This window comes from Bos taurus, chromosome 2, assembly GCF_002263795.3.
Source record: "Bos taurus isolate L1 Dominette 01449 registration number 42190680 breed Hereford chromosome 2, ARS-UCD2.0, whole genome shotgun sequence".
Lineage (NCBI taxonomy): Eukaryota > Metazoa > Chordata > Mammalia > Artiodactyla > Bovidae > Bos > Bos taurus.
In genome coordinates, this window is record NC_037329.1 from 18013604 (window position 1) to 18040757 (window position 27154).

Below are 27154 nucleotides of genomic sequence, written 5' to 3' on the forward strand. Positions count from 1 at the left end.
CTATTGTGAATGGTGCTGCTGTGTACATAGGGGTGTGTGCACCTTTTTAAATTAGAGTTTTGTCTGGATATATGCCGAGGAATGGGATTGCTGGATGATATGGTAATTCTGTCTTTAGTTTTCTGAGGTACCTCCATCCTGTTTTCCACAGTAGCTGCACCACCTTACATTCTCACCAACAGTGTAGGAGAACTCTCTTTTCTCCACATCCTCTCCAGCATTTATGTTTTGTAGATTTCTTGACAATGGCCATTCTGACTGGTGGGAGGTGATAACTCTTTGTAGTAGCATTTCTCTAATAGTTAGTGATGTTGAGCATCTTTCCCTGTGCCTATTGGCCATCTGTATGTCTTCTTTGGAGAAATATTTATTTATCCTTTGCCCATATTTTATTTGTTGCTTAGTTGTATGAGATCTGGTTTGTCATATTGTTTACAAATATTTTATCCCACTAGTAATTTTTTTTTAAAGAGAAAATCTTTTAAGAACTTCTGGCTTTAGACTCAGGATTCAAATTTCTACTAAATGGCTGAAGGAAACCACTTTTTCTCAACTGGGTTTATGCTTTCTCTGAAGATAGGTCATATCTGTATAATAGTAGAAGGCACATTGTTTTGCTTTTAATCTTCAATCTGAAAACACTGATTTCTCAAAAATCCCTTGTATATGTCAGGAGTAGAACTGTGGGCTAAACTGAAGAACTCAAACCCAAAACAAAACACAGCTTTCTCATGTGCAAGTGGTGGTAACAAGACAAAAGCCAGGAACTGTTACATTAAGTAAAAACGCACTCCAAATGCTGTGGAAAGGCACAGAAAGAACTGGATATAGAACAAGCAGGTTGGGATAGATGAGATCTCTTTCAGCTTCAATATTCTTTAGAGTCCATGCCAGAAAGTATATTCGAACCTCTTATCAAACCAGAGATGGACGTGGATAAGTGGAGAGAAATCCTAGAATAGAGTAAGTGAAATGGATCACTGTTTTTCTCAGTCTCCTGGCACGGCCTATGTTGCACATGGGGCAGAAGGACAAGTGGCGAGTGTTCCTCTACTGTGTCTCGGTGCGTTCTCCAGCAAAAGGCCGCAATGTATGATTGTTCCCTTTGTATCTACTTCCCCACTAGGCTGGCATCTCCAAGAGGGAAGGCTTCTACCTGGTTTTACTCACCATTTATCTCTCCTGTGTCTAGCACAGAAGCCATTATATAATAGGTGCTCAGTAGATATTTTTCTTTTTTTTTTAATTTTTTATTATTATTATTTTTTTTACCTTACAATATTGTATTGGTTTTGCCATACATCAACATGACATTTTTCATTGTAAGAATAAAACTAAGGGTCTTTTAGAAAATAAAAACAGTCATTAAAAAATGGCTTTATCTATATGAGTTATCTACAGTTGTCAAATTCATAGACACAGAAAATAGAAGGGGCTGAGAAGGGCAAAATGGGAGGTTAGTGTTTTGTTGGTACAGAATTTCAACTTGTAAAGAGGAAAAGGTTCTGGAGATGGATCATGGAGATAGTTGCATGACAACACGAATGTCCCTAATGCCACTGAACTGTACACTTAAAAATGGTTAAAATAGTAAATGTTAGATTGTGTGTATATTTTGCCACAATAATTTTTAAAAAAAGGATGGCTTTCCTGAGAAAAAAGCAGGGTTATTCTTGGAGGATGTTGAGGATCACCTAAAAAGAAGCCTCTGATGTTTAGGAACCACATTCTATGATGTGCAGACAAGTAAGTAAACCAAAGCAGAATTTGCTAGTGGAAGAAGGCCCCTCAGACCATGACTTGAAAACATGGATCCAGTCCAACCCCATCATGAGAGATGAGAACCAGGGCTTTCTCTCCTCTATTTCGCAAGATCTGTCACCTCTCACTTAGCGGCTGGAGGTCAGTTTACCCATTCCCTGGTCATGGGACCGTCTACGCTCAGGTTCAGTGGACAAATGGTTTCAAGTTCCGTAAGGCTGGGGCCAGGGCCCCCAGCTGTCCCTCACTGCAGGTCTTCTCAAGTTGTTTCTCAAGTTGGCTTTGTCAACATTAACTCGAAACTTTGGCTTTTCCATTTTGAAGGAGCAGGCCCAGCCAGCAGCCATCTTGGCCGTCAATGGAGCACGAAAGTGTCAGCTTCCACAGGGCGTGAAGCAGCTGGTCCCCGGCAAAGAAAGTGTCCAAGGCCTGCTTCTGCCCGTGGACGTGCTTTCAGGAGCAGAACATGAGTGTGTTTCGTCCGACGACATCTCCCTGCCTCCAGTCTCAGGAAGCCCCGATTCTCTCCTCGCTCCGTCTGACATGGAGCTGGAGGCGCCTGTCAGCCCGTTCCCCCGCCATCACCTAAGCGGCCACCAGATGCAGACGGGGGCCAGCTGTCCAGGAGAGGCCCCGGAATCTGGCTTTCCTCCACCTGCTGCTTTTGCTGATGCTTGCAATGATAAGAGAGAAACGTTTTCAAGTCATTTTGAGAAGCCTTCCCCGCAGGTCCAAGCTGAGCCCCCATTAACATCCCAAGGATTTCTGGAAAAGAGTACTGCCTTCCACAAAATCAGTGCTCAACTTCCAGACAGCATGTGCAGTGAAGTGCATGACAGAGCTTCGCAACAGCACCCCCAGGCTCAGGGGCATTTGCTAGAAACACCAGAGAAAATGCATGCTGATAATAACGTCACTAAAACCCGAAATAGGCTGCATGCTTCCCAGGATGCATTCTCGGGCCTCGGGTTTCAGCCAGGGCCCAGCCAGGCCTGTCAGAGGCAAATGGTTCCCCGAGAAGAGATTATAAGTATACCAGCTAAGAACAGCATGGTCAGCCTAGCTGGCCAGGCCCCTAATTTCTCCAGGCTCCTGTCTAACGTAACTGTCGTGGAAGGTTCTCCAGTGACTTTGGAAGTTGAAGTAACAGGATTTCCAGAGCCTACACTGACATGGTGGGTAGCCTATAATGACAAGCCATAAACAGAAACAAACTGAATCTCTTCTCTGAGCAAATCATTCTGTGTGCACTAACTTTAAAGTTGAGGGGAAGCTGGTTAAGGTTCTACATCACTGCAGCTGTGCATGTTTCAATCTCACATCAAACCCCCAACTCTCACTTTGAGTAGCCACGTGGCTAACACCCTAAAAAATAACCATATAAAATAGTAATTTAACCAAGTCCAAAAGCACTGCAACTTAGTCACACCATTTTTTGGTATCAGTTTAACATTCCACATTTCTAAAGATTGTGGCTTGAACTTCTTTCCTTCTGTTAATTTCTACACAAGCATGAAGTTTTCTTGGTTTAATAACCCGAATTCAGTGAAAAAAAAAAAAAAGCATTTGGGTATTTCCCTTTTCTGTCGTTTACCTGTTTCATCTTTTCCCTCTCGCAAGAGTCACACATGCCACTTTTCTAATATTGTTTATTTCACTAAGATTTCTTTTTATAAATTTCTTCGATGTTGAAGATGGAATAAAAATATTCCCTTCATAGTTGCTTCTATGATAGGCAATAAGCCAGCCCCTTTTTGAAAGGTGGCATAATAACTGAGCTGTGAACAATGTGGTTTTACTCTAGAGACATCATTATTTTTAGCCTATTTATTTTAATAAAAGTAAAACACAGAATACAGGTTTTAAATCGTTGTTATAAAAGCAGTTCTAACATCCTTAATATGTTGGTTACTTTCAAGCATTTAGAAACTTTTCAACCTTAAATATATTTCTTTGAGGACAAAGTTACTAAAATGTGAGCATACGTTTATATTTATAAACTAAGTAAAATAGCATTTGTTTATCATAATGTTCAGTAGACAATAACAATTTCAATTACTGTGTTTGCCCATTGATAGTATTTGAAGTATGGATCAGTTATCTAAATAATTTATGAAAAAATGTTGGTCTCTCAGATTATTAAATGAAATTGCACTTGGATTACAGTGCAGCCATTTATACTTTTTGTCTTATTTTGTTGTCTTTACAATTGCATGTTTTTTACAGATCAGGAACTTCGTATTTATGAATTTAATATCAGTAAATTCATTATTTAATATCATTATTTAATTCATTATTAAATATTAGTTTCACTCCAAAAAAAAAAAATGTTGTCTGAAGTGTTTCTTGTTTTTATCCACACAAAAGATGGCTTGGTTAGCATTTATTGTTGAAGAACTACTGTGATATTGTGAAAAAAAAATATCTTGCCCTTGAATTTACAACAATTTTTCTCAGTTAACAACTGGCAAGCTGTCAGGGAATCAGTCTTAGGACACTCAGAAAAATGCAAAATCATCACTCAGGCACTGGGAATAGAAAGTGATTCAGGTTTGTCACCGCTTCTTGGATGGAACAACATGGGGAGAAATAAATAAGCAAGAATCTAGAGTGTGCAAAATAAACAAATTATTTGCTTTATACAGTGCTGCAGCTAAGTGCTCATATTCATAAGAAACTTTTAGAAATGTGTCATTAACAGTAACAATCCAATTGCATGAATGTCCTTTATAATTAGAAATCATTTTCTTCTAATGAAATTAATCCACAAAAATTAAATGAGCTCATCTTGCTAGCAAGTGCTATATCTGTACCTTCTTCTAAAGTGGCACATTGGTATTCTCCAGGGATCTTGCAGGATGAGTTTGATGGGGAAGAGTCTTGCTTCAGTAGCTCTAAGAAGTCACAAGCTGCTGTTTCATAGCAGCTGAAAGAATGACACAGGTCAAATAGAAGGTGCCATTTCCCACTGGGGGTAATTGTTGCCATGAGAAAATGACGGCCCAGTGTAACCAGATGGCCTGGTTTTGTTAAGAGGAGTTGGATATCTGAATTTTCATATGCAATATTCTAATTGTTAAATATCAAAAAATTCAGTGTTTAAAAAAAACAGTCTGAGTCCATCAAATACTTTCTTGGCCACCAGTTGCCAACCACTGCTTGAAAGATAAACAGCCCCACTGGGTTTGTGGTTGCTGCAGAGTTCCTGCTAATGCTAGAAAATATTGGAGTAGCAATGGGCCCAATTGCAGTGTTTATTAGAACTTGGAAATGATGTGAATAAACCATGATCCTGACTTTAAAAATTGACTCTCTGCTTCAGGTACAAGAAGGGCCAGAAATTGTCTGCAGATGGGCGCTTGCAGGTTTTACACAAGGAGACGAGACACTTGGTGTTCATTCCAAAGGTATGCGAGGCAGATGCAGGCCTCTATGTGGCGTGGGCCCAAAACCCTAGCGGCATTCTCTCCTCCAGTGTCATCCTCCACGTGACAGGTAACCGCAAGCCGCCCATCAGGGGGATAAACTGGGTCATGCTGTGTGTCATCTACGTTACCGTGTCCCTGATGTACTGGCTACTCACACAGTAAGTGCAGGGTTGGCACCCGGGGATGTCCTTCTCATGAGCCTAAAGGACAACAATACAGCTGTTTTTTTCCTGCATCTCCCGTTTAGCATCCCCCACCAAGTGCACTTCCAGTCTAGTCATATTGCTTTTTTGGCTAATGCCACAGCTCTGGGAAATAATCAAATTTTCTTTAGTGCTTTAATGTATTTGAAGAGCTTGGTAAATCATTAGCAGTGAATCAGGATACAGCTTTGAATTCTAGAAAGAGATGTGTTTAGTGCAAAACCCAGTCAAATTATACTATCTTTATTCCCTCCTAATTTAAGAGCATGCAAACCAAGGCTTATATAGATATGCAGATGTGAGTTTTATTTCAAATCCAGTTGTTTCATAATCTGTTTTTAATTGTACTCATAAACATCTTCTTGTAGAATAAGAGTAGAAATGTTGAGCTAAAATTGTAACTTTCATTATTGCACAAGATGTCTTTCAATTTTGCTTTTCCTGTTTTGATCCCATTTATTGAAATATGTTCTATGTAGTTTCAATGTAGCCTACATTCCTGAGTCTGAGGATGGCACTGCAAACAGTCATTCCCCCTGTTGATCTCATGGGTTTGACATTGGAGAATAGATGTGCCGTCACCTTTAAATGGAGATTGAAACTTCCATCAGCTGTGTGTGTCACAGAGCAAGGTGGAGCATAGCTGCGGAGGTGGACCAGTGGTACTCCGGTCCTCCCACTGACGTATTTTGGGCAGCCATGTGTATACAATTGTAACCAGCTCCTCCTGCTTCTAGTCTTGTCCTGCTGCTAACCATTTTTACAGCCATTATGGTGGTAAGGCATCTCAGTGCTCATTTTCCCATTTGGAAATGGGTTCATAGTCTACCTCTTGGGCAATTGATGGTTTTAATTTCATCTTGTAAAGATACGAGAAATAGAAAGTGCTCTATGAAGGCTAAGGGTAATTATATACTTTCATGTAATTTGTCATCACACTGCCTCCTGCCCACTATTTCTCCTTCAGATATTTGTTTCTTTAGAATATTAAAAATTACAAGAGTGGAGTTAGTATGTGATTTTGAACTGTTTCCACGTAGGAAAATGATGTTTTCTGAATTGAAACTGAAATCCTTTCCAATTTCTTAAGACTATCTCTTTTTCAAAGATTTGAAATTAAACTCAGGGGGATATATTTAGTATGATCTCAGAGAGAAAAAGTATATAATAGGATGACATAAGATGAAGTCTATCCTTTTCTTATAATTATCCCTGTAATACTGAAGAATGTTCTATGCCTTTCTGAAACATATTATTCAGAAAAGAGGATCATTATTTTAGTTCATTAAAAAAAATAAGCATGTATAGGAGAAGCATTTGTTTTTAGATTTTAAATGTAGTCTCATCATGTTAGGGTAAAATCTATAGTTGAAAGAATATTCATTATAGATTTTTGATAGAGGGGAGGAATTAATTATGTTGCTATAAAGACTGTCTGCAAATAAAAATATTTAAATTTAATATATTCAAGTTTATATTAAAAAGTTACTGGATGTTATCTGAAGATGTGAAATGTGTGGCTAAGTAAAAATATATGTGTGGCATATATTTTCTTGTGCTGTGTATTCAGTTTAATTAAAAAATTTAATCTCTTAAATTTCTTAAAAATTTTGACAGAAACCTATTAAACACTTATATATGCAGAATCCCAGGGAATCCATAGTCTCTTAATTTACCTATCGTTTTTGTCCAGTTTCAAGTATTGTGAATATCTTGCCAAATTGCTGTTCTCATTTGAAGCTAAAGAGTAAAACCTACTTATGTCCAAAGAGGGCTGGCAGACCCAGGTAATAAATTCTTCTCTTACTCTGTGTCTATCTTGTTAATTTAGTGGGATCTCCCATCCCATTTTGTCAGTTTGGTTGAATTTTTTCAATAGGAGAAAATCAAACAAAAGTTTAATAACGTGTACATCAGAGAGACATATATATATATATATATATATGATTTATACCTATTTACTTCTAAATTCTGGACAGTTAGAAATATCAAAACACTTTTCAATAAGAAAATGAAAATGACAAAAAATTTTTTAAGAACCTATACTCGATACCTTGAAGAAATGCAACGCAAAATGTGTTTTGAGCTTCTGATAAGGCAAAATCATTTTTTCCTGTTTTTATTTCCTAACAAAAGGATGTATAAACATCTGATAGTAAAGTTTTTTTTTTTTTACATTCAATTCCAGGACAAATTTACCGTAGGAATCCTCATATTTGAATCTTTACATATTCTATAATATCTAAAATATTTGGAGAAAGAAGCAGGAACATTTAGCTGATTCATTCAATAATGCTAACCATCACTTAAAACCAAGACGCAGGCTTAAAATAAATTATTGCAAGAACTTTCTAACCACTTCATCCATGTTTAAATTTCTTCAAGTGTCACACAAAGCCCCTCAGTACCTATGTTTCCATTCCTAGCCTCTGTCCCATCCCTTCTGATCCATACCAAGTGCTACCTAACTTCAAGTTGTACCCTATCCTGCTCTTACTTCTCTTCAGTCCTCCTTCCCAGAACTGCCTTACTGTGGTCCACCCAGCTTCATGTGGCTTAATTCCTGCTTATCCTTCCAGGTCCTTTTGAGACACAGCCTCCCCAGGAAGCCTTCTGACCCATCAAGTCCAGTATAGATGCTCCTGCCATGTGCCGTGTCATCATCCAAGCTGCCCTTGTCATGTCCCTTAATAGTTGGATCAGAATTGCATGCGTGAGCATCTGTCTCCTGGCTAGAGTGAGAGATGCTTATCAGCAGGATCTGTGACAGCCCCATTCATCATCATGTTCTCAGCACCTAAGGCATAGTCACACTCGATATTTTTTGAATTGTTGTCAGAGGTAAGAAAAGATAAGCCTAGCTTGTTTTTCCTTTTTCTTTTGGAGAGATGGATGGGAGAATGTAAAAAGACAAAGATGTTATTCGTTTGCCTGATTATTATTTCCTGTTATGGAAATTAACCACTTAGAATCAGATTCTAACTGTGAAGTATACATAAAACACTCTCACTTAATCTATGAAACTTAAGAGAGAACCCTTCAGATCAGGCTTTCCTGGTAGCTCAGCTGGTAAGGAATCTGCCTGCAATGCAGGAGACCCTGGTTTGATTCCTGGGTTGGGAAGATGCCCTGGAGAAGGGATACTTACCCACTCCAGTATTCTTGGGCTTCTCTGGTGGTTCAGACAGTAAAGAATCTGCCTGCAATGTGGAGACTTGGGCTGTATCCCTGGATGGGAAGATCCCTTGGAGGAGGGCATGGCAAGCCACTCCAAGACTCTTGCCTGGAGATTTCCATGGACAGAGGAGTCTGGTGGGCTATTGTCCATGGAGTTGCAAAGAGTTGGACATGACAGAGCGACTAAGCACAGCACAGCTTCAGATCATCTGGACTGCACCCAAATTGAAACTTTAAACTTAAAAATCTCTGATGGCTCTAATAGTCAAAATAATATTGAGGAGATAAAAGTCAAAATCCAGGATCATTTTCCCAGAATTTTAAAGTAGATATCAGTCAGTTCAGTCACTCAGTCATGACTGACTCCTTGCGACCCCATGGACTGCAGCAATGCCAGGCTTCCCTGTCCATCACCAACTCCTCGAGCTTACTCAAACTCATGTCCATTGAGTTGGTGATGCCAGCCAACTGTCTCATCCTCTGTCATCCCCGTCTCCTGCTTTCAATTTTTCCCAGAATCAGGGTCCCTTCCAATAAGTCAGTTCTTCACATCAGGTGGCCAAAGTTTTGGAGTTTCAGCTTCAGCATCAGTCCTTCCAATGAATACTCAGGACTGATCTCCTTTAGGATGGACTGGTTGGATCTCCTTGCAGTCCAAGGGACTCTCAAGAGTCTTCTCCAACACCACAGTTCAAAAGCATCAATTCTTCAGTGTTCAGCTTTCTTTATAGTCCAACTCTCATATCCATACATGACCACTGGAAAAACATAGCTTTGACTAGATGGACCTTTGCTGGCAATGCTTTGTTTTCCAATGGCCTTTGGCCAGGCAGGCTCCTCAGTCCATGGAATTTTCCAGGCAAGAGTACTGGAGTGGGATGCCATTACCTTTTCCAGAGCATGATCCCGACTTGGGGATCGAACCCAGGTCTCTCACATTGCAGGTAGACACTTCACCCTCTGAGCCACTGCTACTACTAAGTCGCTTCAGTCGTGTCCAACTCTGTGCGACCCCATAGATGGCAGCCCACCAGGCTCTACCATCCCTGGGATTTTCCAGGCAAGAACACTGGAGTGGGTTGCCATTTCCTTCTCCACTCTGAGCCACTAGGGAAGCCCAAAGCAGATATAATCAGGTGTAAATCATCATTAGGTATAAGTGGAGAAGTGGGTGTCTCACCTTTCAGTGACTAAGTCCAAACTGCCAAAACCAGGATTTATGTACATCTTAACAACACTGCACAAATTATCAGTATTTTATTGTGTTTGGGGCTCAATAATCTGATTGTGAACAGATCTAATTTAAAACTGACATTTCATTCATAAATGTAAATCTAAAAAAAAAAAGCCAAATGCAAAAATTTAGATTATTTGAATTTGAAATGAAGGAAGGAAAAAATACTGCATCTTGTTCCCCGATATTTATTTTTATTCATGACCATTCCTTCCTAGAAATTGCTATCTGAAGCTTTTGACATTTCTGTGGTAGGTACAGTATTTCAAGTGTGTCCATGAAATAAGTTAGCTGAAACAAAATAAAATATCTCCTCCTAGTACACTCTGATATTGTGCATGTCAATGCAAATACCAAAGCATGACAGACTGTTTTCCATTTATAATAAGCAGAATCTTGAGCTGCATCAAAGAGCCAAAAGATTTGCATTCCCTAAATGAAACAGTGTCCTGCTCAAAGCAACAGTAATTCATTTTCTCCACTCTCTTCTCATGAGATGAGATTTGAATGTTATCAGCTGTGTATGGTGGATTCAGCCTCAATACAGAAAGCACAAAGCTGCTGAATTTGGCTTTTCCCCAAGAATCTCCACACCGCTGTTTCTTGTGTGGATGAGAGTTTATATAACATAACGAACCACCCAAGCATTGGGGGTGGAAGTTGGATGCATGACACTCTTCCAGATGACCAAGTCTTTGATTCTGGAGTTTGAGTGTTTGGCCGGATAGCTCTACCTTCTGTTCAATAGAAATTTCATTTGTTTAAGCCAGGACTTGGCAAATCCAATTTTTTGGATCCTCTTTTTTAATGCCATAAAATTAATACCCTACCCTCCTCAAAGGACAAGGGAACAGAAAAAATTGTATAGACATGGATGTTTGTGTGCATATATTTCCAGTTAGCACAATAAAAATCTGGTGAAATTAAAACATATTTTAAACATAGGTGTAGCTGGAAAAATTGATGATTTTTTTAAACTAAAACAATAAGTACATAATTGGAAGTTTTCAGTTTGAATTCTGATGGCTTCCTGCTATGGCTCTTTTCCCATTTAGAACCCACTTAAATATCAATACTTGTAAAATAATAGCTCCAGAACTGGCTAATGAAACAACCTTTTCCCTTTGTCATTCAACAACTGTTATTTTCCAAAAACTTTATTGATTCAAACAATTACAAAATGGTATTTTCTTATATTAGCATTAAAGTATCATATAATGAAATTTTTTGAAGATAAAAATTCAAAATATCAAATAAAAAGGAAGCTTGCTGCTGCTGCTAAGTCACTTCAGTCGTGTCCGACTCTGTGTGACCCCATAGATGGCAGCCCACCAGGCTCCCCTGTCCCTGGGATTCTCCAGGCAAGAATACTGGAGTGGGTTACCATTTCCTTCTCCAATGGCAAATAATCTCTAACTCTTATTATTCTAATAAAGGCAGAAGGCTACCTTTCTTTGTAACAAATATTATGCAGACCTCCATACACACGGGCTGTTGGCAAGCAGGGCAGCTGGAAGTGCAAAGTAGGAAACGAGGTACCTGGCAGGATCAGAAAGCTAAGTGCCCATCTGCTCCAAAGGGTCTTTTCTAGCAGCCATTGCCATTGCTGACCCTCAAAGGCCTACTTTTGATGCAAGTTAATGCAGCTGTCAAAGATGCCTCTTAAATGTGCATTTATTCATTTCTGTTCATTTTAAAGGAGTAGTAGAATTTCTCATCACATCCTGATCTGGGTTATCAGATTAAATAAGAACATTTCCCCCACCAAAAAAAAAAAAAAAAACCTCAACACATTCTTGTGAGGAAATGGGGTATGTGGGAACCTTATCTGCTGTTTTACTAAGTGTGGGGAATTAGAGGACCAGACAGGAGAAGAAACCAAACATCAGGATGGGAAAACTGAGTAAGCTTTGGATTTCATCCTCCCTCTCAGTATGAATTTCCTATGGATCTAGGAAATTTATGTGGGGACCTCCCTGAGAGGAAGTTAGAGGCCCCAGTAAAATGTGTCTGCGGGATGTTTTTGGTTACTGGATTAGAGTAACTGTATTGGTTGAAGTGTCAGGGTGAGCACTCAGTCCACAACTAATGCTCTCAAGAAGGCCATGACAGACGTGGAGACAGAGGGGACACATGAGGAAGTGGTGACAAGTGGTGACAGAAGCTGGTTGCTGTGGTGCAGCTGCTGCAAGCCCTACAACACCAGAGGTGGACCCCACCTGAAGGGGAGGAGCAATGAGAAGTTCTTCCCTAGAGACTTTAGAGAGAGCCTGATCCTCCTAATGCCTTCATTTTGAACTTCTAGCCTTCAGAACTGAAAGAATAAATTTCTGTTGTTTTTAAAGCATCCAGTTTGTGGTATTGTCCTCCTTTAGTATACTTGGGGATTGGTTCCAGGACACCTCTTTCTTCCATAGATACCAAGTGCTGAATCCCTTATGTAAAATAGCATTTTACCTTGGACCTTCCTTTATCAGCAGGAAGTTACCTGCTGTGCATCAGCAGCTACCGAGGGCTGACTGTTCTTTGTTACAGCAACCCCAGGAAACCAATGCAAAATGTCTTAGAAAAATCCATTCAAAACTAGCGTTTCCAATAAGCACTCCCAGGTTGTGGTGGAAGGCCTCAGTTCTCTTCTTGATCTGGGGATCACCTTGGTATATTTCAGTCAGCCAGTAACTATTCATCCTCTAAATGAACACTCTCCCCTAGGTATACCACAGTGTATTAAAACCAGACCAATGTTTTAACATAAAGCTACAAACCAACATTACTCATAAACATAAACACAAAAATTCTCAACACAATACTGTTAGGGGAAGCACACTGATTGAAACCGCCCACCCTGGCCAGGCACCATAGTAACCATTTGCATGAGTTGTTTTATGACAGGAGATCCTGATAAGGAATACGGAACTAATAAGCCACCACCAACCAGAAGAGTTCGGGAAAGGTCGAAAGGAGACACCGCGTGTCCATCCACTTCCCAGAATCCCTCTCGCTAGCATCCATCTTGGGTGAGCGATGCGTGCACCACCAGGAAAGACTCTTAATTAGAATGATTGGTCAAAGACCACCCGGAAACTAATCCCATCCCCATAAAACCCAAGACCGAGAGCCACGCAGCAGAGCAGTTCTCCTGGGTTCCCTTACCCTACTGCTCTCCACCCGGGTGCCCTTTCCCAATAAAATCTCTTGCTTTGTCAGCACATGTATCTCCTCGGACAATTCATTTCCAAATGTTAGACGAGCCCAGTTTCGGGCCCTGGAGAGGGTCCACCTTCCTGCAATAATACTAACAAATTGAATCCAACAGTGAACAAATAGACTTTCACATACAATGGGATTTTTTTCCCCGGATATACAAAGCTGATCCAATACTCAAAAATCAATCAGTATAATCCACCACGTCTACAGGCAAGAAAAGAAAAATCATATGATTATATCAATTGCTTCAGGAATAACACTGGAGAAAATTTAATACATGTTTATGATAATTTTTTAAAAACTCTTAAGAAAACTAATAACAGAAGAAATTTCCTCAGCTTGATAAAGAACATTTACAAAGAACATCTAACATCATATTTAATGGTGAGAAACTTCTCCACCCCCCAAGACTGGGAAGAAGATAAGAACGTCCTCTCTCACAACTCTTATCCAACATTATCCTGGAAGTCCGACCTAGTAAATAAGACAAGAAAAGGAAATAGAAGTTCTGTAGATTGGAAAAGAAGAAATAATATGTTTTTGTATATAAAAAACCTGATTTTGAATAAATATTAAATGAATATAGCAAGTTCACCAAAACCATTGTGCAGAAGGCCTGCTCCAATGGCATCCAGGAGAAAGGCAAGGAATTAACAATAAATAAATCACATTGAATTGGGCATCTTTAGAGATCAAGACAAAATGTGGGTAATCTGAACTTGTCTCTTTTCCAAAAATTAATTACAGACATCATGGATACTCAGAATCTAGTTGCAACATCTCACACTTTATTTTTCTTGCAGCTTCCTGCATTACTTTGGGGGGGGGGGTGGTTGAGAGAGGTAAATTATTTGAAGTAGGCAGTGATCAATAGAACAAGGGAATATTTGATGTGGAACATATATCAAACTTTATCAGTTTCTGCCATTGTCATTATCAGAGAAAGAAAAATATACATTGTAATTATAGTGTTATAGAGCTGAGCTTTATCCAATGATAACATACTAATATTAGAACAAAAGCAGTCCTTTTAACCTCTGACATCAAATCCCAGAGTGGATGATTTATCAGTTGGTACTCTGCTGCACTGCAAGAGTGAATGTATTGCCCATGCCTGGATAAGTGCTTTTCCTATCAGCAAGGATGGACTCATGATAACATGTTTCGAAGAATTCTTGATGGAAATTGGAGCTAAAATATGTCAGCCATTGTATTATACTTTAAAAAGTAATCAGTTTCATAATGTCACATCTTGGTCAATTAATAAAAGGAATACAATTGACTACTTTGGCACCTACATCTAACTAGAAACTTCAACGCAACTAATCATTTTGTATTTTCTCAATGGTAACTGTAAGTACTTTCTTCATTTCTATGTTCTTAAAGGTAATTTTTGGTCATATATATCACTTGTCTAAAAATACAGTTGGGTGTTCACTTCTGCAGCACATATACTAAAATTGTAACAATACAGAGATTAGCATGGCCCCTGCACAAGGATGACATGCAAATTCATGAAGCGTTCCATATTTTTATGACTCTGAGGGGTGGGATGGGGAGCGAGGTGGGAAGAGGGTTCAGGATGGGGGATACATGTACACCCATGGATGATTCATGCCAATGTATGGCAAAAACCACTACAATATTGTAAAATAATTAGCATCCAATTAAAACAAATAAATTTAAAAAAAATACAATTGGTATTATACCTTATCACTTAAAAGAAAATTTACTGATGTACCACAAAGGCCAAGTGTTAAACTATATTTTATCACATTCTTTATAAATTTAATCATATTAAAAACAGTGAAGCACTGTTATGTGTCCACTCAGGACTTATAAATGGATATGCAAGCAAACCACTCAGTTTTTGCTCAAATCTGTGGCAGCATTTTATGTAATTACACACATATTGATTTACTATTACAGTTAAAAATGGATCACAAATCATGAACAGTGACCCAGGCATCACAGAATGTACATGTGCAAGTCATGACAACAGTTTAAGGTTATGGGCTGGTGTTCTTGACACATGAGTCCCATTCTTCTGTGCTCTGACTCTAAACCATCATAGGTAAAAAATCAATAAGTTATTGGGATGGTATCACCTCACAGAGAACTTCATAATTAGGAAAATATATATGGTTTATTTAAATATAAGAAATTATTAGTTGGCTTAATCACAGTTTGTACCTCAGTGTGTCTCATGTCACTAATGTCATTGTGAATTAATAAAAACCTTTTCAAGAGTTTTGGTATGGGTTCTTATCCATATGAATTAGGTAATATGTAAATTTCCTGGTGATGTATGATATAATCAGATCAGAAAAACACCTCTTGTTAGTGGAACCAGTGCCATGAGGAACTGATGACCAAGAGTTAAAATAGGCATTTTTTATTTTAATGGTTGTGTAATACAGACATATATTTATGTGCATTTATTTTGTCTACTAAGGACCCATGGACTGTAGCCTACCATGCTCCTCCGTCCATGGGATTTTCCAGGCAAGAATACTGGAGTGGGCTGCCTTTTCCTCCTTTGGGGATCTTCCCAACCCAGGGATTGAACCTGGGTCTCCCGCATTGTAGTCAGATGCTTTACCATGTGAGCCACCAGGGAAGTTATATTTATGTGCATGATACAACAAAAAATACTCAGCTCAACTGCAATTTTTAAAATATATGATGAAAAACCAGTGTTTCCAAACATGATTCCCAGATTACTGATAAACAAGGAGAAATATTCTTTAGATTTATATACAAACATATGAACTCCAAATATAAATCCATTTAAATTCCTCCTAGATAGCAATGCAGAGACTTATTTCTAAATAGAACTTGGAAGTTACTTTTATTTAAATGTAATAACAATATCATAAGTCATGCTTGAGAAGCAGCAGGTTTTTTTTTAATCCATTGTCTATTATATTTGTGTCTTCTGTATAAAGTACTGAATGTGATTTCTTAAAGATGGATTTTTCTAGTTTATTCCTCAAGGTTATTAAAGCATGTATCATTACTACAGGAACAAATGTTTTATGTGTTCATATCTTTTTTATCCCTAAAGGTTTACACATGCAGATAATGAAATGTATATTATGTCTACTAAGTACCTGGAAACAGTATAGAATTTACTTGCCTGTTTCTCAGCTCCACTGGGAGTTCTTTGAAATGTAATTTAAAATTGAATTCTTGTAAAGGTAATAACTTTAACATGATTTTCTCATTCACCTTTTGCAGGTAGGGGATATTTATTATCATATGAATATTGATTCATAAATGCTTTTAAGGAATGCAGTTTCTCTAATTTAAGAGAGAAATTTTTCATTGTATTTAATATTTGATAGGGAATATACTTCTACTTAATAACCCATTGCAGAATAGTGATCTGTTTGTAACAGGACAGTGACCAAATTAAATGAAGACAGTTTTCTAAAGTCACATATACTGGTTTCTGTGGTATAGACTTTACCATGAAAAAGAAACTAGCTATTGAATTCATTTCTCCTGTACTTTCTCACCATGTCATTAATTTTAAAATGGGAAAAAGTTTAGAAGATATGATATATAAAGAATTTGTTTGCTTATCACTAAATAACTGATTATATATGGCATAGATAATTTAACCCAATAGTCATATTAAATATTTTTGGGGTTCACAGAACTGTGAAATTCATGGAAATTGAATTCCATGTTAGACACAAACAGGAAGTATTGTCTAAGGAGATATTGTCTATTTATTGATAGATGAGGTGATAAAGACAAGATGTCAAATAATAGCTATAACAATATGATGAAATGACAGGTGGAATGGTGGATGGAAAACTGAAAGAGATGCAAACTCAGTTATGATTATATATTAATGTTCTCTGTGATGTTGGTTGGAAAAAAATTGTATCTTCCTCCTTCTAATTTGAAGTAAACCCACATAAATGTACATATGGATACAGATCCATATATATCTACAAACTTGCATACAAAAGGATCTAATTGCATTTATATTCATAACAAGTGTCTTCTGAAAATCTTACAAAGAGTTGGTATAGAAAGTCATCCCAGGCACCTTCATCTCTTTCCATATGACCATTCCATCAGAACTGAACTGACCCTGAGACTCATGGGCTAGCTTCGGGAAAAACTCCTCCAGTATAGCACACAGACCCTGTCACGTAAACATCTAAGGCTTATCCTCTTTGAGCCAACCTGCAAACTTACAGAGGGGTAGAAAAGAGTCCTGTTTCTCCGTTGTGTGTCCACACTTGGCAGCCCCTACCCTTCATATTCAATTCTTTTGAAGTGCAGAGTTAACATAAAGTAGGAGGAGAATCTTAAAGAATAAGCTACCATAAGTCATCACTTGATTTTATTTGGTGTGTCTCTTAGAGCCTTGCTATAGATATGCCCATTTGAATGCAGAGTTCCAAAGAAGAGCAAAGAGAGATAAGAAAGCCTTCCTCAGTGATCAGTGCAAAGAAACAGAGGAAAACAATAGAATGGGAAAGACTAAAGATCCCTTCAAGAAAATTAGAATTCATTTCTATACATTTCATGCAAAGGAACATTTCATGCAAGGGAACATTTCATGCAAAGATGGTCTCAATAAAGGACAGAAATGCTATGGACAGAACAAAAGCAGAAGATATTAAGAAGAGGTGGCAGGAATACACAGAAGAACTATACAAAAATTTTTTCACGACCCAGATAATCACGATGGTGTGATCACTCACCTAGAGCCAGACATCCTGGAATGCGAAGTCAAGTGGGCCTTAGGAAGCATCACTACGAACAAAGCTAGTGGAGGTGATGGAATTCCAGTTGAGCTATTTCAAATCCTAAAAGATAATGCTGTGAAAGTGCTGCACTCAATATGCCAGCAAATTTGGAAAACACAGCAGTGGCCACAGGACTGGAAAAGGTCAGTTTTCTTTCCAATCCCTAAGAAAGGCAATGCCAAAGAATGCCCAAACTACAGCACAATTGCACTCATCTCACACACTAGTAAAGTAATGCTCAAAATTCTCCAAGCCAGGCTTCAACAATATGTGAACCGTGAACTTCCAGATGTTCAAGCTGGTTTTAGAAAAGGCAGAGGAACCAGAGATCAAATTCCTAACATCTGCTGGATCATCAAAAAAGCAAGGGAATTCCAGAAAAACATCTATTACTATTTTACTGAATATGCCAAAGCCTTTGACTGGGTGGATGACAACAAACTGTGGAAAATTCTGAAAGAGATGGGAATACCAGACCACCTGACCTGCCTCTTGAGAAATTTGTATGCAGGTCAGGAAGCAACAGTTAGAAATGGACATAGAACAACAGACTGGTTCCAAATAGGAAAAGGAGTATGTCAAGGCTGTATATCGTCACCCTGCTTCTTTAACTTATATGCAGAGTACATCATGAGAAACGCTGGGCTGGATGAAGCACAAGCTGGAATCAAGACTGCTGGGAGGAATATCAATAACCTCAGATATGCAGATGACACCACCCTTATGGCAGAAAGTGAAGAGGAACTAAAGAGTGTCTTGATGAAAGTGAAAGAGGAGAGTGAAAAAGTTGGCTTAAAGCTCAACATTCAGAAAACTAAGATCATGGCATCCGGTCCCATCACTTCATGGCAAATAGATGCGGAAACAGTGCAAACAGTGGCAGACTTTATTTTCCTGGGCTCCAAAATCACTGCAGATGGTGATTGCAGCCATGAAATCAAAAGACGCTTACTCCTTGTGAGATAAGTTATGACCACGTACACAGCATATTAAAAAGCAGAGACATTACTTTGCCAACAAAGGTCCGTCTAGTCAAAGCTATGGTTTTTCCAGTAGTCATGTATGGATATGAGAGTTGGAGTGTAAAGAAAGCTGAACGCCAAAGAATTGATGCTTTTGAACTGTAGTGTTGGAGAAGACTCTTAAAAGTCCCTTGGACTGCAAGGAGATCTAACCAATCCATCCTAAAAGATCAGTCCTGAATATTCATTGGAAGGACTGATGTTGAAGTTGAAACTCCTATACTTTGGCCACCTGATGCGAAGAGCTGACTCATTAGAAAAGACCCCGATGCTGGGAAAGATTGAAGGTGGGAGGAGAAGGAGATAACAGAGGATGAGATAGTTGGATGGCATCAGCAATGCAATGGACATGAGTTTGAGTAAACTCTGGGAGTTAGTGATGGACAGCAGGCCTGGCGTGCCGCAGTCCATTGGCTCACAAAGAGTCAGACATGACTGAGCGACTGAACTGAACTGAACTGATAAAGGACCAGCAGCATCAGCATCACCCAGGACCTTGTTGAAAATGAAGAGCCTCAGATTCCACCCCAGACCTACTGAATTGGAATCTACATCTTAGCAAGACTCTCAGGTCATTTTTATGCATATTAAAGTTTGAGGAACTTTAGTTTTTAATGACTTCAAGCCTTGTATACAGTAACTTCATGTTGGTGACATCTGTGCTCCAAATTTATAATATTCAAAATGGAATAATTCAAAACTGTCATAGGAATATTAAATAGCTTTACCAGTTTTATAGTATAAACAGTAAAAGAAGTTAGAGTGGTAAGGACCATCCTGGAATCTGTAGAATCCTCTTTGAAAATTAATTAGGTTGAGGGCTTACATGTTTAATCAAAGAGTTTTGACAATGTGTGTGCTCTAGGCAATGCCACCAAGAACTCTGCAAAATAGATTCCAAAAGAATATGTTCTATTCTGTGTTCTAAAGCCCACAGTGCTAGTCAATAAAGTCCTTGAGGGCCATAATAGGTCAGGCAAATTATTAGACAAGGCCAGTACTTGTCTATTTGAAAATATGCCAAAGATTTACTCAGAATGGATAAAATACTCTCAGCATTTAGAAATTCTTTTGGTGGGGGATGGGTGCAGGAAATCAGAAACCATTTGCAATTATATTCAGAGTTGTATGCCCCACCAATGAGCGTAAATAGCCAACAAGTCAATGCCAACATTAAATGCCCTTTGGAAAATTTAGCAATGAAATCCCAGGGCATACTATTTCAAGTGACCTAAAAACTTCAGTTATACTGGGATCACTTAAATTTTTTGCAGTAAAAGTAATCTAAGTCTTAGTATATTGTTAACATTTATTGCTGCCATTTTTATAATCAGACATTAACAAGGAAATTTTGCTATTCATGTTATAAGAATTAAAGTATATTTTTGATGCCAAACACAGTACAAAGTTAATATGGCTATTTTGATAACATTGACAAATATATTAAAATTTGGCATTATTAATATTTAAATTCTATGACCTTGGCTGTATACTGCATTGTCAGAAATAAGCAAATTATAACTAAAGTTCATTCTCATTTTAACTATTTGGTGATAGATATGACTTTCAATATCTAATCTGAAATTGCCATTTGGCAATTCTAGATTCAGTTCAGTTCAGTTGCTCAGTCGTGTCTGACTCTTTGCGAGGCCATGGACTGAAGCACGCCAGGCCTCCCTGTCCATCGTGAACTCCCAGAGTTTACTCAAACTCATGTCCATTTTGTTGCTGATGCCATCCAACTATCTCATCCTCAGTTGTCCCCTTCTCCTCCCGCCTTCAATCTTTCCCAGCATCAGGGTCTTTTCTAATGAGTCAGCTATTCGCATCAGGTGGCCAAAGTATAGGAGTTTCAACTTCAACATCAGTCCTTCCAATGAATATTCAGGACTGATCTCCTTTAGGATGGACTGGTTGGATCTCCTTGCAGTCCAAGGGAACCTCAGGAGTATCCTTCAACACAACAGTTCAAAAGCATCAATTCTTTGGCGCTCAGTTTTCTTTATAGTCCAAATATCAATCCATACAAGATGACTGGAAAAACCATAGCTTTGACTAGACAGACCTTTGTTGGCAAAGTAATGTCTCTGCTTTTTAATATGCTGTGTACGTGGTCATAACTTTTCTCCTAAGGAGCAAGCATCTTTTAATTTCATGGCTGCAATCACCATCTGCAGTGATTTTGGAGCCCAGGAAAATAAAGTCTGCCACTGTTTCCACTGTTTCTGCATCTATTTGCCATGAAGTGATGGGACCGGATGCCATGATCTTAGTTTTCTGAATGTTGAGCTTTAAGCCAACTTTTTCACTCTCCTCTTTCACTTTCATCAAGACACTCTTTAGTTCCTCTTCACTTTCTGCCATAAGGGTGGTGTCATCTGCATATCTGAGGTTATTGATATTCCTCCCAGCAGTCTTGATTCCAGCTTGTGCTTCATCCAGCCCAGCGTTTCTCATGATGTACTCTGCATATAAGTTAAAGAAGCAGGGTGACGATATACAGCCTTGACATACTCCTTTTCCTATTTGGAACCAGTCTGTTGTTCTATGTCCATTTCTAACTGTTGCTTCCTGACCTGCATACAGATTTCTCAAGAGGCAGGTCAGGTGGTCTGGTATTCCCATCTCTTTCAGAATTTTCCACAGTTTGTTGTCATCCACCCAGTCAAAGGCTTTGGCATATTCAGTAAAGTAGTAATAGGTGTTTTTCTGGAATTCCCTTGCTCTTTCGATGATCCAGCAGATGTTGGCAATTTGATCTCTGGTTCCTCTGCCTTTTCTAAAACCAGCTTGAACATCTGGAAGTTCACGGTTCACATATTGTTGAAGCCTGGCTTGGAGAATTTTGAGCATTACTTTACTAGTGTGTGAGATGAGTGTAATTGTGCTGTAGTTTGGGCATTCTTTGGCATTGCCTTTCTTAGGGATTGGAAAGAAAACTGACCTTTTCCAGTCCTGTGGCCACTGCTGTGTTTTCCAAATTTGCTGGCATATTGAGTGCAGCACTTTCACAGCATCATCTTTCAGGATTTGAAATAGCTCAACTGGAATTCCATCACCTCCACTAGCTTTGTTCGTAGTGATGCTTCCTAAGGCCCACTTGATTTCACATTCCAGGATGTCTGGCTCTAGGTGAGTGATCACACCATCATGATTATCTGGGTGGTGAAGGGCATGGCAAACCACTTCAGTATTCTTGCCTTGAGAACCCCATGAACAGTATGAACAGTATGAAATTCTAGATTAGATATGTAGATATACTAGATGAGATAAAAGTAGGTGATAAAACTCATGTTGTAGATAAAGTAGATGAGATAAAATTCAGCACATCTTTTGGTATTGCTCTGAGGAACCTAGAGGCATCAGAATCTTTTTTTTTAATTCGATAAACATAGGCTTTTTGTTGAGGTTGTCGTGTATCTTCTGACCAAGTTAATTGAAATCCTTGAATAGTGCTTATTAAAATAGTGGAACACTGATTTTATAAAATATAGCATGCATTTGAGCCTGTCTTAATCATCTTGCATTCAGATAGAAATAGAAATGTTTTAAAGCACTTGTTTTAAAGATATGGGCTATTCTGAATTACTCTTCTCAAATGTTACTGCTTTGAAGTGCCAAAGACCTAAATTCTAATCCTAGCTCTGCTACAGAAGAGCTCTGAGGATTTAGGCAACTAAAAATCTCTGTCCCTCATGTTCTTTGCCTGTGAATAATGATGGTATAAATTAAACCATCTCTAAGAGTGCTTTCAGCTCTCACTGATCTCTAAGGTGTATTAAACACACAAGTGCATCCTTGGTTTTCTCATTAGAACAGACAGATGATATTACCAAGGACTTGATAGGTAGGGGCCAAATGATCGAGAGGCCAGCCAAGTTTTAGAATAAAATTTCAAGAAAATTTTTCTGGGAAGCAGAAGGCAAATAAGAACTTTCTTTGCTGGGAATAGTATACACTTGGAAGTCATAAAATATTCTCTTTATTCAACAGAGAAGAAAAGAAAATAAATTACAGTAAGACTCCAAATAGAGTCAGTTAAAAACACAGTTAAAAAGCAGTCAGGCTCCTATTCAGTCCCTATAAGTCCCAGCCTCAATGCCCTCTAATGCAGAAATGCTGTTAGCAATCTATGACTCAGTTGAATGATAAAATAATTGAGAACATAGCCCATAGTAACTATTGACAAATCATCCCTATGTTAGAGAAGAGAAAGTTAATTGGCATAGATGTTGTCAATTTTCTGAAAAAATGCAACCTTATATGGCCATCGTCTTTGTATGGAGTGAATATGAAATCGAATAGTAGCATAATAGAACATAAAAAGTCATTTGGACATGTTTAGCATGTGGAATCTTGACCTTCATAGATAGGTAACCTCAGAAGATTGTAACACTCAAAACAGTGTTGTCAGTATGTCCACCCACACAATACCTGCTTTCAAAGAAAGGTCCATGTCAGTTTCAGGAATTACAAATTTTTGGCTTTTATTATATTGAAATGAATCAAATTCTTTTTCTATCATCTCTTTTGAAATAAGCTTGGCTTCCCTGATAGCTCAGTTGGTAAAGAATCTGCCTGCAATGCAGGAGACCCCGGTTCAATTCTGGGTCGGGAAGATCCACTGGAGAAGGGATAGGCTACCCACTCCAGTATTCTTGGGCTTCCTTTGTGGCTCAGCTGGTAAAGAATCTGCCTGCAATGTGGGAAACCTGGGTTTGATCCCTGGGTTGGGAAGATCCCCTGAAGAAGGGAAAGGCTACCCACTCCAGTATTCTGGCCTGGAGAATTCCATGGACTATACAGTCCATGGGGTCACAAAAAGTCGGACATGACTGAGTGACTTGTACTTCACACATTATATATATCTAATGTTTTCTTCTAAATGGTTCATGTATTTTTTTAATGTATCATTTGATTTCACTTTGATCTATTTTAGCTCTCATTCTCAGGGAGAAGCAACTCTGCTACAGTCATTTTTTTAAACAATGTCTTTTTATTGCATTTAGAGTAATTACAACTAGAACATTTCATAATTTTATTCTAGATTGAACTAAGTGAAAGTGAAAGTCGCTCAGTCATATCCAACTCTGCCACCCCATGGACTGAGTCCATGGAATTCTCCAGGCCAGAATACTGGAGTGGGAAGCCTTTCCTTCCTCTGGGGGTCTTCCCAACCCAGAGATCGAACCCAGGTTTCCCGCATTGCAGGCAGATTCTTTACCAGCTGAGTCACAGGGAAGCCCAAGAGTACTGGAGTGGGTAGCCTATCCCTTCTCCAGGAGACCTTTCCGACCCAGGAATTGAACCGGGGTCTTGTCTTCTGCATTGCAGGTGGATTCTTTATCAACTGAGCTATCATGGAAATTAAGAGAAATTGAATTAAAGCCTGGACATAAATATTTTCAAGTGCTCAACATGTTCAGATATGATTTTCTTATATTTAAAGTTTCACAGGAAGAGATTATATGTTTAGTTAAGAGTACAGATTCATGTTGATATATGTCAAAACCAATACAATATTGTAAAGTTAAAAAAAAAGAGTACATATCTAAAAGGAAAATCTGATTTTGTGAAATTATACTTTCTGGTTTTCAGAGCAAAGATAATCCTGACAGAGAAATAATCTGAGCATTGTCTGCAGCCCCATTCCCCTCCCCCCCATCACAAACAAGACCACACATGCGCACACACAGACACACACACTCACTCACTCACCAGTGTGACCAGTGTGACCAAACGGTGGAGAATGAGGAGCAGGCACATAGTCACACAAGTCAGAGCCAAATAAGAAGAATAAAAATAGCACATTAAGCTTTCAGAAGCACCAGTTTTCAAAGTGAGCCAGTAGACAGAGCAATAGCTTTATTTTCAAACACAAATGTCTTCAACTTTCTAATCAGTCGCCCTGTGATAGAACATAAACTGTAGTATCCCATAAACGAGGGCGGGGGAGTATCATTAGTGTGCTTTACTTGATGAATATGCTTATGCAGATGCTTCATAAACAGATACAATAAATATATTCTACTGTGTCTTTTAATTTAATAGAAAACTTAAAAAAAAACTAGTATGTACATTGACTGGAACATGTTCTACATGGAAACTGCATTTTTCTTGGGTTTTAAGAAGAGTGTTCCATAGCGTATCTGTATTGTTACTGAAGTTCCTTAAAGATAAGGGAATGTGGTTTCATGGAATATTCCTCTAAGACTGAGTTTCTCAACCTTGGCATTACTAACATGTGGGGCCAGATACATCTTTGTTGTGGGGACAGTCTTGTGCATCATAGGATGTTCAGCAGGATCCCCAGCTTCTACACAGTAGACACCGTTACCACATCCACCCTCAGTTGTGACAACCAGAATGTCTCCAAATATTAAATATGCCTAGCATTCTATCATCCTCAGCTGGGAACCACTGGTCTAAAGCACAAGTTAGGGTCAAACTATGGTGCTTTGTTAGCAAAATTTAGAAAATAAAATCCAGCAATTAACGTGGCCTTCACACAATAATTTTACTGGTATATCTTTATTTCACCTTTTCTTTTATCAATTTTTGTTTCTTAAGTGGATTACACTATCCTGAATAGATTAATAATGTTTTTGTTTAACAAATTTGTTACAAGAGCTGAAATTTCCAACGTATCACCCCTGCTCCCAGTATAATGATTATGTTCAATCAAATATGCCAAGTAGAAGCCCACAAAATTCATCAGATTAAAGTCCCACATCCTCTGGGATTTGAGAGGAAAAAAAAGTGGAGAATATAATTCTTTGGTAGAGAAGTTAGTGGGTGTCCATTTGCCATCAAAGTTTACATGCACACTTCTAAATGTCATCAATATAATTCTATTTAAGTATGTTCCTATAGTATAGTCTCTGAGGATGTGACTTTTTAGTCTGTAAACCCTTAAATCCACCATAAAGCATCAAAATTTGTAGCTTGTCAAACAAAATTTGTTTCTTGTCAGTTCCTTCCCTCACCCTCCTATGTGAAGAAAACAGAATTTGACAAGATGACTATAGTCAAGAGTATTGACATAAAGTCACTTTAATAGGGTTTTTTTTTACTTTTGCTTTTGATTTTTCATTCAGGAAACCTATTGGTGGTTGCTAGATATTAGAAACTGCAGTAAAAAGAAAACTGATGTTGTTTATAAATACTTCTGAAAATAAACACATTTAAAATATTGCACATGTGTGGCTTCTATCAGCAATTGCAAATATCTTTGTATTTTTTAATACTAGACAAAAATTCCAGCATCTCTAGAAAGTGTTGAACCTGCCTACCTCCAGGGAGGAGATTTGATTGCACACTAGTGCCTGCAATATTGGCTTATCAGTGTGACAAACATATATAACAGTAAGGCAAGATGTGCATGGTATGGGGGTATATGGAAACTCTCAATTCTTTCCTCTTAATATTTCTATAAACCCAAAACTTCTCTTTTAAAAAAAAGTCTATTCAATTTTTAAAAGGCTCGGAAAACAAAAAGCGCTTTCCTAGTGGCTCAGTTGTAAAGAATCTGCCTGCCAAGCAGGAGAATCGGGTTCAATACCTGGGTCAGGAAGATCCCCTGGAGAAGGAAATGGCAACCCCTTCCAGTATCCTTGCCTGAGAAATCCCATGGACAGAGGAGCCTGGCAGGCTGTAGTCCATGAGGTTGCAAAGGGTCAGACACCACTTAGCAACTGAGCATGCAGCAGGAAAAGAAAAAACACTAATTTTTGAAGAGATAAAAAAGTGAAATCTAATCTTAGGTATAAGATGGAGTGATTGTTTTAAGCATTAGCTTTTACAGTTGTGACACTTTAAAAATAAACAAACCTAGTAAGAGAAAAATATTGCAGGTCTCAAATATTTTGATTAACATAATTTTTAATACTTGATAATTTAAATTTATGCAAATATTAAACTAAATATAAATCCCTTATGTTTATAAACCTAGGAAACAGAAAACCACAAACCAGAGAGAAACAAATCTAATAAAATTATACTTACCAGCATTTGTTAGTGTGCCAGATGACATATTGTTGAAACTAATCACCGCTTATAATGTGAATATAGTTTTACAGCAAGCTACAAGGGAAGAACGACCATTGAAAAGGTTGTTTGGTGAGCATGGAGTTAGAGAGGTAAGTTTGAATTCATTATCATGTGGTTCAGATGGTCTGACATGCTACCCTCACAGTACGATGAGGGTTCTGTGAACGTGTGGGAACTGCCTGCCTTCTTTCAAGGTGGTGCTGGAAGTCATGAGGAGAGCCCCCGCTTCCCCTGGTAACCCCGCTACTGCACTGCATTAATGAACGATGTGTTCATGACTTACTAAAAGTCTTTTGTTCCT

The 27154-nt window shown here is 38.4% G+C and overlaps 1 protein-coding gene and 1 non-coding gene across 5 annotated transcripts in view; both read left to right on the forward strand.

Annotated features, from left to right (window-relative positions):
* The window catches only part of CCDC141 (coiled-coil domain containing 141), a 226536-nt gene extending 214386 nt beyond the window's left edge, over window positions 1-12150 (forward strand). For 2 of the 4 annotated variants that reach the window (XM_005202265.5, XM_024975528.2), the window contains exons 22-23: window positions 2086-2936; window positions 5084-12150. In XM_005202265.5, coding sequence (XP_005202322.1) covers window positions 2086-2936; window positions 5084-5351 — 1119 coding nt within the window. In that variant the 3' untranslated portion in view covers window positions 5352-12150. Of the gene's footprint in view, window positions 1-2085; window positions 3940-5083 lie in introns of those variants that run through there. The other 2 variants (NM_001242308.2, XM_059875061.1) reach the window with 2 other exon arrangements.
* Window positions 12151-14440: 2290 nt separating this feature from the next.
* LOC112443714 (U6 spliceosomal RNA) lies at window positions 14441-14544 on the forward strand. Its single transcript, XR_003032127.1, has one exon. It is a non-coding gene; the product is annotated as a U6 spliceosomal RNA (small nuclear RNA).
* Window positions 14545-27154: the final 12610 nt, after the last annotated feature.